The sequence below is a fragment of the Nicotiana sylvestris genome, chromosome 6 (genome assembly GCF_000393655.2).
Source record: "Nicotiana sylvestris chromosome 6, ASM39365v2, whole genome shotgun sequence".
NCBI classification, from domain to species: Eukaryota; Viridiplantae; Streptophyta; class Magnoliopsida; order Solanales; family Solanaceae; genus Nicotiana; species Nicotiana sylvestris.
In genome coordinates, this window is record NC_091062.1 from 199,173,221 (window position 1) to 199,192,053 (window position 18,833).

Sequence of the window (18,833 nt, forward strand, 5' to 3'; positions counted from 1 at the left end):
TTGTCGAGAATTTTATTTTTACTTCTTTTAAATTTAAACATCCTTCTATAAATTTCTGGCTTCGCCGCGGTTCATGCTCATGATATCCAATCTTTTAAATCAGTGAAGCAGTGTAAAACAAAAGGAAGGAATCAAAATTTATAGTAGTAGCTAAGGTAAACAAGGAAGGAATAAAAAATCACGAAGGAGAAAATTAAATGAGAAAAGATTTGGTAAGTAAGACAGAAGACAAGTCAAAAGCAGCAAAAATTCAACAACAAATCCTAACCACAAACAAAAGGCAGTAGATTATGAGGACAATACTAGTGGTGACGTAGTACAGATCGAATAAACAAAGACAACCAATTGTCATTGAGACAGTAGTACGTACCATTTGTTTGAAGAGTCATCAATGGGGACAGTTATCGACTCCCATTTCTTGGGACTAACTGCCATTGTTACAGTAACCACCTCCTTCCTTTTTCTTCATTCTTTCTTCCTTTACACACAAAGAAAATCTCTCTAATTAATTCACACTTTATTATCTTTTTGTTGGCAGGTTGGTTATCAGTTTATCTTTTTTATAATTACAGCACTCCTCAAGTTTGATAAAGTCACTGACTTCGCGGGTAAGAATGTTTGTCCTCTAAAACTATGTTTGGCGTAATTAATATAATAGTTTGAAATTTGTTTTACTTAAAGAATATCTGCTGTGTGCCTATTTTAGAGCTTTTTAAAGTCTAGTAAAAGGTTTGTTGGTAGCAAGATTAGCACCCCTTGTTCCTTGAAGTTTGCATTTAAGAATAAAGAATCCATTTTTTGGGTGCAATAAGACTTTGTATTCTCAAATAATATCATAGGGATTTGCATTTATTGTGGAAATTCTCAGTTGATATTGCCACGAGCCAAGCCGGATGACATGTATTGTCTGCTTTGGGCCTAGGCCCATATGGATTTGTCTTTCGGGCTACGCCACCTGGCACGCGTACCATGTGAACTTGTATCATTCCTTATAAAGCTCTATAGTTTCCTAACATGTCACAAATATCATAGGATTTGCATTTATTTTTGAAGTTCACCATGTTACTGCTAAAAGAAGCTCAATTATGAACCATGATTTATCACTTTTTGTTAATGATGTCTGTCATTTTCTCATTATCTTCACACAGGAGGTACAAATTTCATTGTTCTTGCAGCTTTAACTTTGATACTAAAGGGTTCATGGAATTTTCGACAGGTAAGTCGTTTTCTTCAGTTTCTGATTTAATTTTGCTGTTTGTCTAATTTAGTTCAAAGTTAGAAAGAAGAGCAGCTTCCCTTCTTCTTTGTCCCACATACCTTTAGTCAGTCCAAATGAGAGGTTTGCTTTGAAATGGAACTGCATTATTTCTCCACTGAGAATTTCTTACTCTAATGAAGTCGATCTTACGAGCTTTTAATTTTTTGTTGCACATATTGGCGGCATTTTGTGCATATCTGGATCAAGAATGAGCTTAAACACATAATTAAGCATGCCCCAAAGTTGTTGCATATATAGTTTTTTAAACTCTATTTTGCTTATCTTTCAGGTGGTTTTGTCTGTGTTTGTCGTGATATGGGGCCTTCGACTCGGGCTATTTCTATTAATGAGGTAAGACCACCATTTTATTGTGTGTCATGTGTTAGTCGGATAATTTCTCTTTTCACATTAGATCCTAATTCTGTCTTTCTCACAATTCAAGATTTATAAAATCCTTTGACATTGTTTCCATGCTCGATCTAGTTGTATGTATAGCATCCTATTTTTGTAACTTACTGTTACACTGTGTGGATAGTACTGAAACACCACTCTCATAAATACTCTTAACGGTACCATCTCCACATTTAAGTTTCTGTCGAAATGTTTCCTCTGCTTCTTTACAGCACGAGCAGTCGAGCATTCTCTATCCTTTCCCTCTCAACTTCATATACTAGTGTCGACTTTCACTTGCACTTCTAGGCATCGCTCCACATTAATGAATGTTTTAATCAGGATATTACAGTGGGGATGTCCTTTTTTCTTTGAAAAAAGATAATGCACACATCTTAAAGTCACATTGGAGGTGTGTTGAATGCAATAGCTCAATCTTGCACAAGTGATATGATATTTCAGTTAGCTTGATTACAAAATTATTGTGTTCTGTAGAAAAACCAGAGAGGAATGTTCGTAACATATACTAATTGCCCTTTTTGTTCTAATCAGGATATTACAGTGGGGCGAGGATAGACGTTTTGATGATAAGCGTGATAATCTGGGTAAATTGGCAGTATTTTGGATATTTCAGGTTCTGTTTCATTCTCAAAACCATCTTACAAAATTATCATGCATATCGTGGGTTTATGCTTACAGCAAGATAAGATTTTTCTCACTTATTGTGAATCACAGTTTCATTTCCATTACAGGCAATCTGGGTATGGACTGTTAGTTTACCGGTAACAGTTGTTAATGCGAGTGATCACCAGCCATCTCTTGAAGCTGTAGACATTATTGGTTGGATTATGTGGTCTATTGGATTTTCAGTGGAGATTACAGCTGACCAACAAAAGTTGGCATTCAAGAACTCCCCAGAGAATAGAGGAAAGTGGTGCAATGTTGGAGTTTGGAAGTATTCCCGTCATCCAAACTATTTTGGCGAGGTCAGACTCTCAATTTTCTCTTTATATTGCTGGAGCTTAGTGCACCGGGCTGTTAGGTGTCTGTCCAGATTTTCTTACCATAATTGGTTTTCCTATCTCTTGAAAGAAAATGGCAATATAATTACTTTAATTAGGTTTTCCTTTTTATAGAAGGAAATTATAATTCTCCTATACTTGGCTAGTCCTTTTTCTTGTAGGAAAAGGTTTGGACTTCTAAAAATTGAGTATCCTTCCTTCTCATTCAGTAGCATCCACAATGTAGCTATAGGGGCTTGAGAGTAGTGTTTAGGGGGAAAACTTTACGGTACAAGTGTTAGTATGTCACTTGTGTTTGCCTCTTCGTGAGGTTGTTCTCTCGATATTTTGTACTCTTTTTTATATAGTGGATTGTTCATCTCCGCGGTGGACGTAGGTCAGTTGACCGAACCACGTTAAATGTTTGTGTCTCTTTTGATATATTTCTTTTTGTTGTGTGATTTATCGTCGTTCAAGGTTTGCTTTGCTAGCTTCCGCATAACACCTGACTTTTGCGGCCCTAACACGGGATACCCCTTATTCAGATATTGAGATCCTACTTCCCTTTTCGGTTGGTGGCAATACGATGTCCATTTTTCTTAAATGGAATGTTTTAGATTATAAGTACATGGTGTAAAGAATAGCAGAAGAAGAGTATTATTCGGAGACCTTCTGCTAACCCAAGATCGTTAACCAAGATTGGAGGATTCAACTAAAGAAGAGGAAGCTTAAAAAAAAGAGATTTTAGATAGGAGAACTTATTTAGGAAAGAAGGCTTTCTTGATTTTGGCTTGCTTATAAATGAACAAGATACCCCCTATTTATACTAGCCTATGGATGATTCTAGATATGATTCTAGATAATGTACAAAGAAAATTCTAGCAACCTTATCTTCTAACAACACTCTAGAATATCTAGATATGTCTTATCTTCCTACAACATTCTAGAACATCTAGATATGTCCACTAGATAAATATCAAGTATACTAAACTAGGACATTCTAGAGAATTCTATATTATTCCAAAAAATTAACTTTATTTTTTTCACACTCCCCCTTAAAGTGATTTTTTGGAAACTACTCCAAGCTTGTCACGGAAGAACTCGAACGAAGCTTTAGTAAGTGACTTGGTGAAGATATCAGCGATATTCTCCTGACTTCTCACTTCCAAAGTATTGATAGTTCCATCAAGAACCTTTTCCCGAACAAAGTGATGTTCCACCTCAATGTGTTTAGTTCTTGCATGGAATACTGGATTGTTTGCAAGCTTGATGGCACTTTGATTATCTCCATAGATCACAGTTGGCTTTGATATAGGTAGATGCAAGTCTTCAGCAAGTCTTTGTAGCCATACACATTCTTGAGTAGTGAGAGCAGCTGCTTTATACTCTACCTCCGTGGTTGACAAAGAAACTGAGTCTTGCTTTTTGCTACACCAAGAAACACTTGTTCTACCACAGAGGAAAATATAGCCCGATGTTGATCTTCGGTCATCCAAATCACCACCAAAATCAGCATCCGTATAACCAGCCAACACCAAATTATTCTTCTTTTGGAAGAACAAGCCCATGTCTGATGTTGAGTTGATATACTTTAGAATCCTCTTTGCAGCTTCTAAGTGAGGCTTTCTTGGCCTTTGCATAAATCTGCTGACATATCCCACCGAGAACGCAATGTCCGGCCTTGTAATAGTCAAATACAGGAGACTTCCAACAAGAGCTCGAAAAGGCTTGGAATCTGCAAGAAGTGAGCCTTCGTCCCGCCTTAACCTTGTGCTTATCTCAAGAGGAGTAGAACATGTTTTGCTTTGCTTCAATCCAAACCTGTCAACAAGTTTCTTGGCATATCCTTCTTGAGTGACAAACCTGTCAACAAGTTTCTTGGCATATCCTTCTTGAGTGACAAAGATCCCTTTGTTCATGTTTGTCACCTCTAAGCCAAGAAAATGGTGTAGTTCTCCCAACTTCTTGATGTCAAATCTTATGGAAAGCTCATCTTGAAGCCTAGCAACTTCATCTTCATTGTTTCCTGTTATTATCATATCATCCACGTACAAAAGAACAACCATATGCAAGTCTCCTTGTTTTTTAACAAATAAGCTAGGATCTGATTGTGATGCATTATAGCCACAGAAATGTAGATACTGAGCAATTTTTCCATACCATGCTCGTGGAGCTTGCTTGAGGCCATAAAGGGCCTTCTTAAGTTTGCAGACATGATTAGGATGTAAGTTAGAGACATACCCGGGTGGTTGCTCCATATAAATATCTTTGTCAAGCTCTCCATATAAGAAAGCATTCTTCACGTCAAGTTGCCATAACTTCCAATTATGCGAGGCTGCCAAGGCTAGCACAACTCGGACAGAGATCATCTTAGCCACCGGACTGAAGGTTTCTTCATAATCTTCACCATACTTTTGAGAAAATCCCCGAGCAACTAGCCTTGCTTTATATCTATCTATGTTGCCATCGGCTCTTCTTTTGATTTTGTAAACCCATTTACAAGAAATGGGTTGTACATCCTTCGGCTTTGGTACAAGGCTCCAAGTTTGATTTTTTATCAGAGCCTCCATTTCATCATCCATAGCAAGCTCCCATTCTTTGACTCCTTTAGCTTCTTCGAATGAGGAAGGTTCTTCATCATCAATTGGTCCTGCAAAGAAACAGGAATACGTACTGACAAAATTTTCATCTCTAAAGCGGGCTGGCTTGATAATAGTTCTTTTTGGCCTTCCCGAACCACTTGAATCATCTTCTTGTTGAGTTTCATGTTGTTGAGGTACAAGGACTCCCCCTTTCTCTTAACTCCTCGGCAGTTGTATTATCTAGAGAAGCACCTGCAATGGACAAGCTTGAATCTCCATTATTTAAAGTTTTTGAACTCGCTCCATTCAATGCAGCTCCATAATACAAAGACACTTCGTCGAATATGACATCCCTTGAGACAACAAAGAGATGAGTTTTAGGATCCATGCACTTCCATCCCTTTTTCCTTTCATCATATCCGACAAAGATGCATTTCCTTGCCTTGGCATCTAACTTGCTCCTTTGAGAATCCGGTATGTGAACATAACAAATAGAGCCAAAAACCCTGAGTTGTTTCACGCTAGGCTTTTCTCCAAACATTAATTCATAGGGAGACTTCATATTATTTGGAGAAAGCGGCATTCTGTTAATCACGTACGCTGCACATTTCATACCTTCAGCCCACAAGGCTCTAGGTAGATTCTTGGCATGAAGCCAACTCTTACATGTCTCAGTTAAGTGTCGGATCTTCCTTTCCGCCACTCCATTTTGTTGTGGCGTATCAGCGCATGTCAGCTCTCTTTTAATGCCATGCTGACGACAAAAGGAAAGAAACTCATCTGATGTAAACTCACCGCCATTATCAGTTCGTAGCCGCCTTATTCTGGAATCGAGTTCACCTTCAACAGTTTCTTTGAACTCCACAAACTTACTGAAAACTTCTGACTTGTGCTTCACAAAATAAATCCAAGTAAATCTAGTAAAATCATCAATGAAAATTAGCATATAGGAGTAGCCTGAAAATGAAGGAGTTCTCGTTGGCCCCATTAAGTCACTGTGAATAAGTTCTAGTGGGGCATTGCACCTTGACAAGGATCTGTCAAATGGAAGACGATGTGCCTTTCCATATTGACATCCTTCACAAACCTCTCCTCCATCAAAATTTCTTAAGTTAGGCAAACCTTTTACTAGATTCAACTTTACCATGGCTTTTAATTTATCCATGCTTAGATGTCCAAGTCTAGCATGCCAAATATGTGTATTATCATTGCTACTCATCTTCTCAATATATGAATTAGAGGCAGATAAGACATATAAATCGTTAACTCTCTTACCTGAGTGAACGATATCTGCCTTGAGTTACCTTGATATTTCGGAGGAACTTCACATCACGTGGGCCAAATAGCAAATAGTTTCCAGCATCTACAGCATTTGCAACTGAAAATAGATTTTTCTTCATACCTGGAACGTGAAAGACACTGTTGAGGGTGATAGTGTTTTTTTGCTTCTCGTTGATCACAACAGTGCCTTCCTTCTCCACATTATGGATTGTATTATCTGCTGTAACAATGACCTCATGTCTGTTGTATTCGCGAAAGGTGGAGAATTTGGATTGATCTCCAGTGAGATGGTGCCCGCATCCTGAATCCACGATCCAATCTCTTTCAAAATTTATGGAAGCCATGGCATTTATTGCTCGAGTCTCCGCTGTGAAGCACTTTCCCCAGTCTTCTTCTTTTTCTTCTTCTTCAGCAACTTCCTCGATTTGAGCTATATTGCTCTCTTTGGCTCGACAATATCTTTTTATGTGCCCGACTTTGCCACAACGGTAACATTTTAAAGGCTTTTTACCGTTGCTGAAAGACTCCCCCTTCTTTCCTAGCGAGCTCGAACTACTTGAGGATTGAAAGTACATGCTATCTCTTGATTTCCCTTTAAAGTTCCTCTTATCGGCGACAAGAGCATTTCCTTCCCCTTCTTTGATGGATACACCAGCCATCTGTTTGGCTAATAGCTCTTGTGACGATAGCAAATTCTCAAATTCTTCCAAAGATGGTTGTTGAACCCATCCTTGAATCGATGTAACAAAGGGAATATATTCTGGCTTTAAGCCACGAATAATAATTCTTCTTATTCGTGCTTCAGAGATAGCCTCGTCCGGATTCAATAGAGAAATTTCAGAACATAGATTTTTAACCTTCAAAAAATACTCAGCGATCTAGAGATTACCTTGAGTGGTGTTAGCTAACTCATTCTCCAAAATCTGTAGCCGAGCTTCATCCTTCTTGTTGAATAGCCGATCGAAGGTCCTCCATATTTCGTGAGCTAATTTACACCTTATAATATGATCAAATAAATTATGAGAGATGGACCTCTTTAGGATAAACTCTGCCTTAGCATTAATCTGCTTCCACTTCTTACGTGCATTGCTATTTTCCGATGCGTCAGTAGGAGTACTTGTGTTACTCCCATTGACAACTTCCCACAAATCCTCACCAACAAGGTATGACTCCATACAAGTCTTCCATACCTTGTAGTTGGACTGGTTCAATAACTCAATCCCCAGTCCATTAGCACGACCACCCAAATCCATTTAGAGAAACCAGTTGAATCAACCACTAACCCGACCTTGAAATCCAGGAGCCGACTTATGGCTCTGATACCATGTAAAGAATAGCAGAAGAAGAGTATTATTCGGAGACCTTCTGCTAGCCCAAGATCGTTAACCAAGATTGGAGGATTCAACTAAAGAAGAGGAAGCTTAAAAAAAGAAGAGAGATTTTAGATAGGAGAACTTATTTAGGAAAGAAGGCTTTCTTGATTTTGGTTTGCTTATAAATGAACAAGATACCCCCTATTTATACTAGCCTATGGATGATTCTAGATATGATTCTAGATAATGTACAAAGAAAATTCTAGCAACCTTATCTTCTAACAACACTCTAGAATATCTAGATATGTCTTATCTTCCTACAACATTCTAGAACATCTAGATATGTCCACTAGATAAATATCAAGTATACTAAACTAGGACATTCTAGAGAATTCTATATTATTCCAAAAAATTAACTTTATTTTTTTCACACATGGAACATCTCAATCTTCCTGTAAAGTAATTTTCAGCTCTACAGCTCTACTATGTTTACATTCTGTAGAATACCATAGTTTTTAACTTCCTCTGCCCAGTCAACATAGGACTTGTAACGTGGGACAATGGGAATAATATGAATTCATAGCAACGAGTTGTCAATTTACACAGTGCTGTGCACAAATCAAATCCTGAAGCTTACAGCTCATTGGTTTCAATCACACAATATTTGTTTATCCTTTCGTGATGTGTTTATTTTATGTCTCGAGCAATGATACATTGCCTCTTTTGGCGAGCAGGGAATGGTGAGGGTTCCTTTTTCTGCGTAATGAGCTGAGGTGGTTATATGTCAAAAAATCGAAAGGATAAGAGTTTTTTTTGTCTGGTTAGAGGGCTGAGGCAAATCGATAAGACTTTCTGCTTTAGGCTACCAACGTAATTATGTGTTCTCTCCGCATAACAAGTGTTGGCGTTTCACATGAAAGAGTACAGAAATGCTTATTTGGATAATTTGGATTCTTCATATCTTCATTTCTTGGTTGTATTTTTTTGCATCTTTTTCCAGTTTCATCTATCATTAAACTACATCGCGCTTTTTTATTTGTCTTCAGATCCTTTTGTGGTGGGGAATATTTGTGGCTTCGACACCAGTGCTCGAGGGTGCTGAATGGCTCGTTATTCTTGGACCAGTATTCTTAACATTGCTGCTTCTTTTTGTTAGTGGCATACCCCTGCTTGAGGTGCTATCGTCGACTTATTTCTTTTGGCTACCGCATGTGCCCCTTCAAACATGAACTTATACCATTAAAGTGTACATCAAACAGGAATCAGCAGACAAGAAACATGGAAATGTCACTGAATATAGAGTGTACAAGAGGACAACAAGGTTAGCACATAGATTCTAACTGCTTTTTTCTTGATTATTGATGGAAAATGGTAACATTGATTCGAAAAATTTGAATGTTTCAGCCCTCTCATTTTGCTGCCCCCTGGATTATACGGAAAGCTTCCTCCATGGTTCAAAACTGTATTCCTTTTTGAGTTTCCTTTGTACAATCGCAATCTTGCCCAAGACGAGTTAAGCTGGTAAAACTTCAGTCTTTTACCATGGTAATTTTCATGGTTTAATTAAATATGGTTATCTTAATTAATTTCAATAGCTTCGTATGTTATTATGATCTCTTTAGGTTCACTTCAGTTAACGGAAAGCACTCACTTTGACTTGAGAGTCGAGTAAAAGAAGAGAAATAGTGTCATAAAAGATGTGCCGAGCACACAAAAGAGATGTAATAAATGGAAATTCTGTCTTAACATGCTTTCTGAAAAGTCCAAAATCTTGCTTGTTTCTCTCTTCAGTGAAGGGTCAAGGCTGCGTACAATAGGCTCTTGCGGTCCAGTCCTTCCCGGACCCCGCACATAGCAGGAGCTAAGCGCACTGGTCTGCCCTTTAGTGACTTGAGAGCATAACAACTCTGATACTTTTAGATACTTTAGCTTGTTTCAACTTGCGAATTTGTATCCACTGCATTAGTAATTTGGTTCATGTGCTTCTGATTTTGCTTATTTTCTACTTTCAACTTTATGCAGATGATCTTCTTATGAAATTATAAGGAAATTTGATATTCTGTGCGAGGTGCAGAACTGAAACTTGCACGTTAGCATTCAAGACAGCAACTCTGCTTGCTGAGTTACAACTGAATTCTCAACTACTATATATTCAATAGTTTGTTTTTTTCATTCCACTTCATCTGTTTGGTTCCTTTTGTTAACTCTCATCTTGCTTACCCTCTTTGTTCGTCATTTGTATATCTAATTTTGCATTTATATTTGGTATTGTGCAGTTACTTCTCTGTCATTGTAACTTGAAATGTTTTGTGTTGAAAAACTAATTCAAAGTTGTAGTGGGAAATCAAAATTATTTAGGATTTGGTATTTGCAAGTTTATTAATTCATGTTTAAATAGGATTTGTAATCAGAATTATATAGGAATAAGTTTTCATATTTCTAGTTGAAATAGTTAAATAGGGGTATTGAACTATTGATAACTTATTTTATGTGTGGAGTGTCATACATCCTTTTTCCGGGGAAAGGAAAGAAAGGAGTTTTCCCAAGTAAAGTGATATTACTGAAAAAGGATTAATTTATTTTAATTTTAAAGAGTCGTCACTTGGAATATTTTATTGCGGTGTTTCAAGTTACCATTTATTTTTAAAATTCCAATTCAAGAAAGTTTGACTCTGTTTAAGTTTGCGAAACACAGAAGTCCGGATAAGGAATTCTGTTAGCCCGGGAGAAGGTGTGAGACACTCCCCGATTCCGTGGTTTTAGCATGGTTGCTTTACAATTACGCTCGGCTTAATTATCTGATTATTATATGTTTAGAACCCATGTGCATTTTAATCGTTTACCGCTTTTAATTGTGTATTTTATAATGGAATTTATTTAAACAAGTTACGATGTCGTACACTTGTTGTTTTATACACACCGTAAATCGCCCTACATGAAAGGTATCCAATATTCACAACATATTTATTTTATTGTTTGAAGTTATAAGATCAAGTCGCGTAAACGAGCACTTAAATTTTGGATTTACGTATCGTAGTTATGCCATGTGAATCCTATCCATAACCATGATAAATTATAAGATCAAGTAGCGTAAACAACCACTTGAATTTTGAATTTACGTATCATAGTTATGCCAGTGAACCCTACCCATAACCATGATAAAATATTAAACGCGCCTAAACTTACGTGGAGATTTATGAATAATTTGTAGAGATAGATTTAATAAAATATTTTCCTTCATTTTGACCAACAACTAAGCAGGCAGCAACAATCTTTATAAAATTTGTAAATACTGTAACAGTTAAAGATATAGCAAAAAAGCACAAAAGTAGACTATTGCATAAGAAGTCATAGATTCCTAACCTCAAAACTTTAACTTACAAGGAAAAGGAAACTAATTGCAACTCTTACACAATTTGAACACTGAAATAAAACAAAATATTATAGATGGAGTAGTAATAAACTACTTAAAATCTATTAGGCGTACTATTGAAATTTAAAAATAAATATATGGAAATTTATTGATGTTCTCCAAATATAGTTAGCCAAAAATTAACCGTCCTCGACAGCAGCAGCAATTCCAAATAAACATGAGGCCGATTCTCACAAGAAGTGTAATTGCAGAGATTTTGAGACATATATTTAACTTATGTGATAAACAAGTTGGTGGTTTGAATGCAACATAACATATGAAACTGATTACAAATAATTCAACCAGCAAATAGAAGATAAAGTAAAGGTATGTGAGAAAACTAAGACCAACTGTTGCACAACATTCATCCTCTATATCTGCCATCTTTATTAGTAGTAATTATATATATTGTTGAGAGCTGAGATTTTGAGTGATATTTGCAAAAGACTTAATTAAGGCCATATTTGTAGTTAGCAGCAATAAGTATGAATTATTTCCAAATCCCATACAACTTGGGATTCAACTAGTTGAATTGAATCTCACAAATTTAGGGCTCGTTGAACCTAATAAACTTTGGAAACGGAATTACTAAAAGTACATAACTAAGGAAATAAGTATGTAAAAATAGCATGGTATAACTAGTTTTCGGACTGGTCATTCAAAAATAGCAGCGTTTACTAAGTCAATGAAAAATAGCCACTATTTTGCTGCAATAGAGACCAGTCCAGCATAATATACTGGTGTTTGGTGCACCTGTGTATGAACTCCAGCATATGATGTTGGACCGGTATACTTTGCTGGCTCCAGTATAATATACCGGAGACTGGAGCACCGGTGTTCCAAACTCCAGTATGTTATGTTGCACCAGTATACTTGCTGGAACTCCAGTATATTATGCTGGAGTTCTAGTGTACTTATGCTGGAACTCCATCATATTATGCTGGAGTTCCAGCATACTTATCCTGGAACTCCAGTATAATATGTTGGAGTTCAAGTATACTTATGCTAGAACTCCAGCATAATATACTGACGTATTTTTCGGGTTTTGAATAGTGTTTTCGCTCAGATTTATCTTTACATGAAAAGTGGCTAAATTTCGATTACTTTTGAAACTGAGCTATTTTTGAACGACCAGTTATAAATCTGGCTATTTTTGAATTTCTCCCATCAAGTATGAATTATTTCTTGTCCATATCCTTCTCAACTACTGGAAAGTTGTATTTAGTTCAAGAACAATAAATAAATAAACAATTATGTCATTTATGAATTATTAACGCACAAATATAGATAAGAAAATAAATATGAATTATTTTACTTTTGAACTTTGGGAAACATTAATCGTTTTCACTATTTGAATGAGATAACAAATTAAACCTCCGGATATTAGCTCAACAACAAAAAATGAGTTGGTTCATTGCCGTACTTTTATAAATGTCAAAAAATGACCTCAATTATGATGCCTTTTCTCAAAAATGAAATATTACCCAAGAGTACCAATAATATTGTATAGCAATGAGTAAATCTTATCTAATCAATAATACTTTGAGGTAAGGGAATAATACATAATTCATCATTTCCATGAATAAAAACCCCTTTGAATTAACATTTTTAGGTAATTTTAAAAATTATCATTTCACCTATAAACTATTGACATTCGAAATTGTTAAGTTTTATCATGAAAATAATTACTAATGAAATAATTTCAAAAATAATTAGACCTTCGAATAAGTACAAAAAAAAAAGACATAAAAATAGAATAAATGCTTTACCAAAAAAGGCTAGTTAAATGATTGAGGCTTACTTACATGCAATGACATAATTTATTTTTGAACATTAATTTAAGATTAAGAGGGTTCGCTTCTATTCAAAAGGTGAAGGAAGAATTATTTCTTAAACACAAAATGATAAGGAATTTTTACATTCCTATACACTATATGAAACTATATTACCATTCCTACTCAAGTTTTACTATAATTATATTTTATATACCCAATTACCATTTATGTACATTTTAAGAAAATTAATGATATTAATTAGTGTCCTAAAATACCTCTACCATATATTTCCACTCCCCCCACATTTCTCTCTCCACATCCCACCCCCTCACCCACGTAGCTTGCACTCACCCACGATTTTCTCTTCACAAATCTCAGAAATCCTCCATTAACGCCTATTTCATCTCTTCTACAAAAACCAAACGAAATTTTTGCTCTTATTCAAAATTCCTACCTCCATTAACGTCTCTGATTAGCTTGATTTCAATGAAGAAGAAGATATCTACGTAAAGCAAAGGAATTTTCTCTACGTCTCTCTCTATCTCTCAATCCTTAATTTCAGTAATGTAAAGCAAAGAAAAAGAGAGCAGCAATTCCACCATTGACAACCATTAAAAAGTTTTGAAGCTTTGAATTCGAATTTGGGTTTTCAAAAACCATTATTTGTTTGGATTGGATGTTGTTGCAAACAATTGGGAATATGGTTTGGAGTTTATATCTCAATTTTAAGGGTATTTTGGTGAAGATTAGATTTGTTTTTGGCTGAATTTCAAATTGAAACTCGAAGAAGAAGAAGAAGACGTGATAAACAATATATTTATGTAATTGTAGTAAAACTGTATTATGTTGTTTGAACTATTGCGAACTATATATATATATATATATATATTGTATGAAAGTTGAACAATATTGTATAAAAATTATATTTAAGTTGTATGATATTGTAGTTGTATATAACTGAGTAGAAATAATGTATAAAAATTGTAGATAAATTGTAGATAAGTTGTATAATATATAATTAGTTGTATGAAATTTATTTTTACTATGTATAAATCAGATACAAAATATACAAAAGACATATTTTATAAAATTTGTATAAAAATTGTGTTTAAGTTGTATGATATTGTAGTTGTATATAATTGGGTATAAATAATGTATGAAAGTTATAAATAAGTTTTACAAGCCTATGACATAAGCTTTGGGATTTTTTCGGTCTCTTTTAATTTAGATGATTTGTTATTCAAAATTTATCCAATATGAATGGACTTAGGTTCATTTGTTTTGGATTTCTGCTTCGTCTAATTATGTCTAGATCTAATTCTGTAATTGATGATGGTACTTCTCATGCTTTTCCGAAAAATGTCTCACCTTCAAATTCATTTGGTTCTCATCAAGACAAGCCAAATTATACAGATCGTTGGATTAGTGGCATGAGTTCCACTTCATATGATGGTATTTTTCTCGGTTATAATGTATCTGTTCTGCACATGAAGGACCTTTGTTTCCATAATTTATTTATCTCATTTTCTCCATTCTTCTATGGTTTCTTTGACCCAGCAAACCAATTAGTGTAGTGCATCAGAAAAATAAGAAAACTATACGTTGTTTAGTTAACCTTTTTAATTGGGCTAACCTTTCCCCCGTAAATAACTCATATCACTTCCTGGAATTTGTCACTCCTTAGCTTTATAAGTTTTGTGTCTCTTCTTTTCGTATCTTTGCATTCCCTGGATGTTTTAATGATATTTCACTTCACGATTAGTATAATGCATCAGAAAAATAAGGAAAGGGAAGAAGAGAAAAAAAAAAGGTAAATGGTGTAACTAAATCCCTTAATTGAAGGCACTAATATTGGATTGGGAGCCTTTTAAGGTGGAATGTATATATTTTGTAAACAAAACTTGTGTAAGTAAGGTAATTTACTAAACATAAACATTTAGGGTAATAAAATTTTCAATAGTATATAGGAATGAAAAAATCTCAAAGAATAAAGAGATGGACATGTAAATAATAGAATTATGGGTTCAATCTGGACCGGATAACATTGGAGCAAAGTGCATGCTGCTATTTAAGACATAGCCAAAAATTATAAAGATGTATCAGGGACTGCCAAGCCTAATGTCTGAAGTTAGTATATTGAGTATACAATTTCGAGTTTCAGACATCTGTGTCTAACATAAAGTGCAATTGCAGAGATTTTAAATGCCTAACTATTTTCTTCTCTTTTAATATATACACTGATAAATTAGGTTGGGTGGTGATTTGAGTATGCCTAATGACTACTCCCTCCGTTCACTTTTACTTGTCCGCTATTGACTTTGCACACCTCTTAAGAAATAACAAATAAAGTACATAATTTACCATGATATCCATATTAATTGGTGTATAATGTCAATGGATTTGGAATGAGTAATTCATGCTTAGGGCAAAACAGGAAAAATAAATTATTTTTTTCTTGATATGTGAAAGTGTACAAGTAAAAGTGAAAATCTATTTTTAGAATAGTGGACAAGTAAAACACTATTCCCTCCGGTTCACAATAAGTGACCAGTTTACTTTTTCATTTTGATTCAAAATAAGTGTCTAGTTAGGTAATCAAGAAAAAATTCAATTTGTTTTTACTCTTTTACCCTTATGTGCATATCCCTAAAAAGTTCTCACTCCTCACTATAACTATGTGACCAATATTTAATATGGGTAGTTTAGTCATACTAGATATTTTTGTATAGGATTTAGCATTTTCTTAATGGGCATGCTAAAAGGAAACTGATCATTTATTGTGAACCGGAGGGAGTACTAAAAAGCCGTGTTTCGTCTACCAAAACCGACCGAAATCGGCCGAAAATTTCAAAGCGTTGACTGACTGTCAAACTTCAATTTCCAACTGACTTCGGTCGGAATTTTAATTTTATAATTATTTGTAAATTATAATAAATTATAAATTTATTTAAATAAACAAATAAATTTAAATTCAAATTTTTCGATCGAATTCGATTGGAAATTTCAAGAATCTGGAGATTTCATTTGAAATTTTCGATCGAATTCAGGCAGAAATTTTGAATTTCTGGAAAAAAAAAATGAGATTTCCGCGGTTATCAAACAGCACAAACCAAAACTGAAAATTAATAAACCGAACCATGTCAAATTTATTTCGATATCATATTAGTATAATATCCCCAAGAGTCTCCCCCACTTCCAACCGAGAGGTTGCACTAATATCCCCAAGAGTCTCCCCCACTTCCAACCGAGAGGTTGTGAGTTCGAGTCTCCCGAAGAGCAAGGTGGGAAATTCTTGGATGGAAGGATGCCGGGGGTCTATTTGGAAACAGTCTCTCTACCCTAGGGTAAGGGTAAGGTCTGCGTACACACTACTCTCCCCAGACCCCACTAAGTGGGATTATACTGGATTGTTGTTGTTGTATTAGTATAATATTTTTAAACTTTCAAAATCGTACCAAACCAACCAATGACATCCCCTAGTTATTTAGGAATGCTACAGTCGCTACACGTGAGCGTACAGACGCTCCAAAAGAGAAGGTAGGATAGGGTGCAAACATGATCAAGATAGCGGAATGAAGGAGAATCTACTGAAGCTTCGGGTCTCCAACTGCTCCCGGTTGTTGACAAGCAGCATTCCTTCTTTGATTGAGCGTATCGTATCCACTTCCTCTATCAATTCATCTTTTGTACTGCTACATGATGTGATAGGTTACTAGTCAAGTAAAAGAGTAGATAAAGATAGATACTTTTGGAAGATCATGATGAATTATGGCTCTTGTATAGGTCCAGTGTCAGCGAGGAGAGTCTATAGAGACCAATATGTAAGTTTGAGAATTGAAGAATCTCTACTAATTATTCTGTGACGGAGTAAATGCGCATAGATGAACATATATAAAGTCAAGAGCCCATCATCCCCTATCTTTCCTCTAAATAAACCATACAACCATTCAATACTTTACTTCTGTGAAAATCAACAAGAAAAATGTCGAACACAATTCACCCATAGATTATCAGTAACCCTGCTATGCAAAGAATTAAAAAAAGAGAACAGAAGAAAAAAGAACAAAATATTCCATGAAAACATCAAACAATCCATTTGATAATAGTGACATTTCAGACGGATAACAGTAGGTAGCAGAACAGCAAAATCCTATTTCAAGTCTTACAGCACCCTCTCCAGTAATCAAGATATACAAGCTCGTCCAACTCCTAGTTGCTTCGCTCCAAATCACTCAGACCCGGTTCACCTCTACTTAGGATTTCGGAGGACAATGATGACAGAATCTCCCCGAAGGAACATCTTGCTAATAAACCGATCTTTGTTAACAGGTTGAGCCTTCTTTTTTCCTTTTCCAGTCTTGGGAACCTCAGTCCACATTTCCCTAACATTTTCAAGCACCATGTTGCAGTGACGATCGAATGCCCTCACACGGCCGAGAAGTTTCCTGTTGTTCCTACAGTTGATGAGCACCTGAGTGTTATTCTTAACACTCATCATCAGGACAGAAAGTGGCCCAGTGTTGAACTCCTCTTCCTCATTTTTCACAGGGGCATCCTCTTCCATTGCCCGACTCATCTAGAAGAAATTCAACAGCAAATAGGAGGGGAGAGATTAGTGACTGAAAAGAAAAGGCTAGGGTTTAAAGATCTATATAAAGTGTGAAAGCCATTTGTCACTTGATGGCAGAACAGCTTTAATTAAGCACATCTCTCTGTTCATTAACTCCACAAAATTCAGTCCAATCCAAAGTTTTGTTATACTATCTTTAATAAAAATTAGTGCTAATATTTCATAAATCCAACTACAACTAACTGTACTTAACAGCAAACACATATAGAGAGGAAAACAAACATCCATTCATAGTCAAATAAGAGGACAATAGGCATAAGCAGACGCACCTGAACAATTACAGAACAGCAGTAGACGGCCAAACAAAAGTCTAAAATGAGGAATGGAGCTCAGCTACTCACCAATTGCAACAGCAGCAATTAGCAGAACTCGATTTGACTTTGAAAACCAATTGGATTCGTCCGACAAATAAGCAGAGACTGAGATTTTTGGCTGCTAGGGTTTTATTTTTATTTTTTTTTAAGTAAAGGGGAAGGGATCCGCCGTTTTTTGTTGATGATGAGAGAGAGAGAGAGAAATTAGGGTCCTAGGGATTTTTTTGTTGGGGGAAAAGGGGGGGGGGGGGGTCGCCTGCCTACTCAACAAAAAGGAGTGTGTGTGTGTATGAGGGTTTGAGGCCTATGGGCTTGGGCTGGCTGATGGGTTGGGGCGAAAATTGGGCCGTTTTGGAATTTTACACACACACACGCATATATATATATATATATATATATATATATATATATCTAAGATGTACATACAGTATAGTGTAGTGTATATATAAAAGCTATATTCAATAAGCTATATATACATCTTATATAAGCTATATAAAATGTATATATAGTATAGTATAGTATATATACTAAGTGCATAGTGTATATATATATGTATATATATACACACACACTATATTAAAAGCACGAAAGCCCTTAGCAAAATGTCGTTCGTCTTTTTTACCCTTTAAAATAGATTTCATATTGAACAAAATTATAATTTAAATTATTTTATTAATATTTAGGACCTTAAAATCAATTAAAATTTTAGTTTTTTTTTCCTATATTTATAAAGTTTTAATATTTAGGACTTTAAAATCGATTAAGATTATAACTTATACAAATTCTTTTCCTAATTAAAGTGTGTAGCATATTTATAATTAGTAGTACCAAAATTAGAAAAATTTTAAGGCTAAACATTAACTATCACTTCTTGTCA

The 18,833-nt window shown here is 35.3% G+C and overlaps 1 protein-coding gene and 1 pseudogene across 2 annotated transcripts; one reads left to right on the forward strand and one right to left on the reverse strand.

Moving 5' to 3' along the window:
- The first annotated feature begins 295 nt into the window (after nucleotides 1-295).
- LOC104214500 (uncharacterized) lies at nucleotides 296-10,187 on the forward strand. Of its 2 annotated transcripts, none has more exons than XM_009764177.2 (10): nucleotides 296-442; nucleotides 539-608; nucleotides 1,149-1,216; nucleotides 1,548-1,609; nucleotides 2,201-2,282; nucleotides 2,401-2,634; nucleotides 8,872-9,000; nucleotides 9,085-9,146; nucleotides 9,230-9,346; nucleotides 9,848-10,187. In XM_009764177.2, coding segments are annotated over exons 1-10 (876 nt in total). In that variant the 5' UTR covers nucleotides 296-391; the 3' UTR covers nucleotides 9,849-10,187. The 2 variants fall into 2 exon arrangements, with proteins under 2 accessions (XP_009762479.1, XP_009762478.1); XM_009764176.2 differs by having other exon boundaries at nucleotides 9,230-9,370; nucleotides 9,848-9,935.
- A 6,879-nt stretch (nucleotides 10,188-17,066) lies between these two features.
- Nucleotides 17,067-18,187, reverse strand: LOC104214502 (uncharacterized; annotated as a pseudogene).
- Nucleotides 18,188-18,833: the final 646 nt, after the last annotated feature.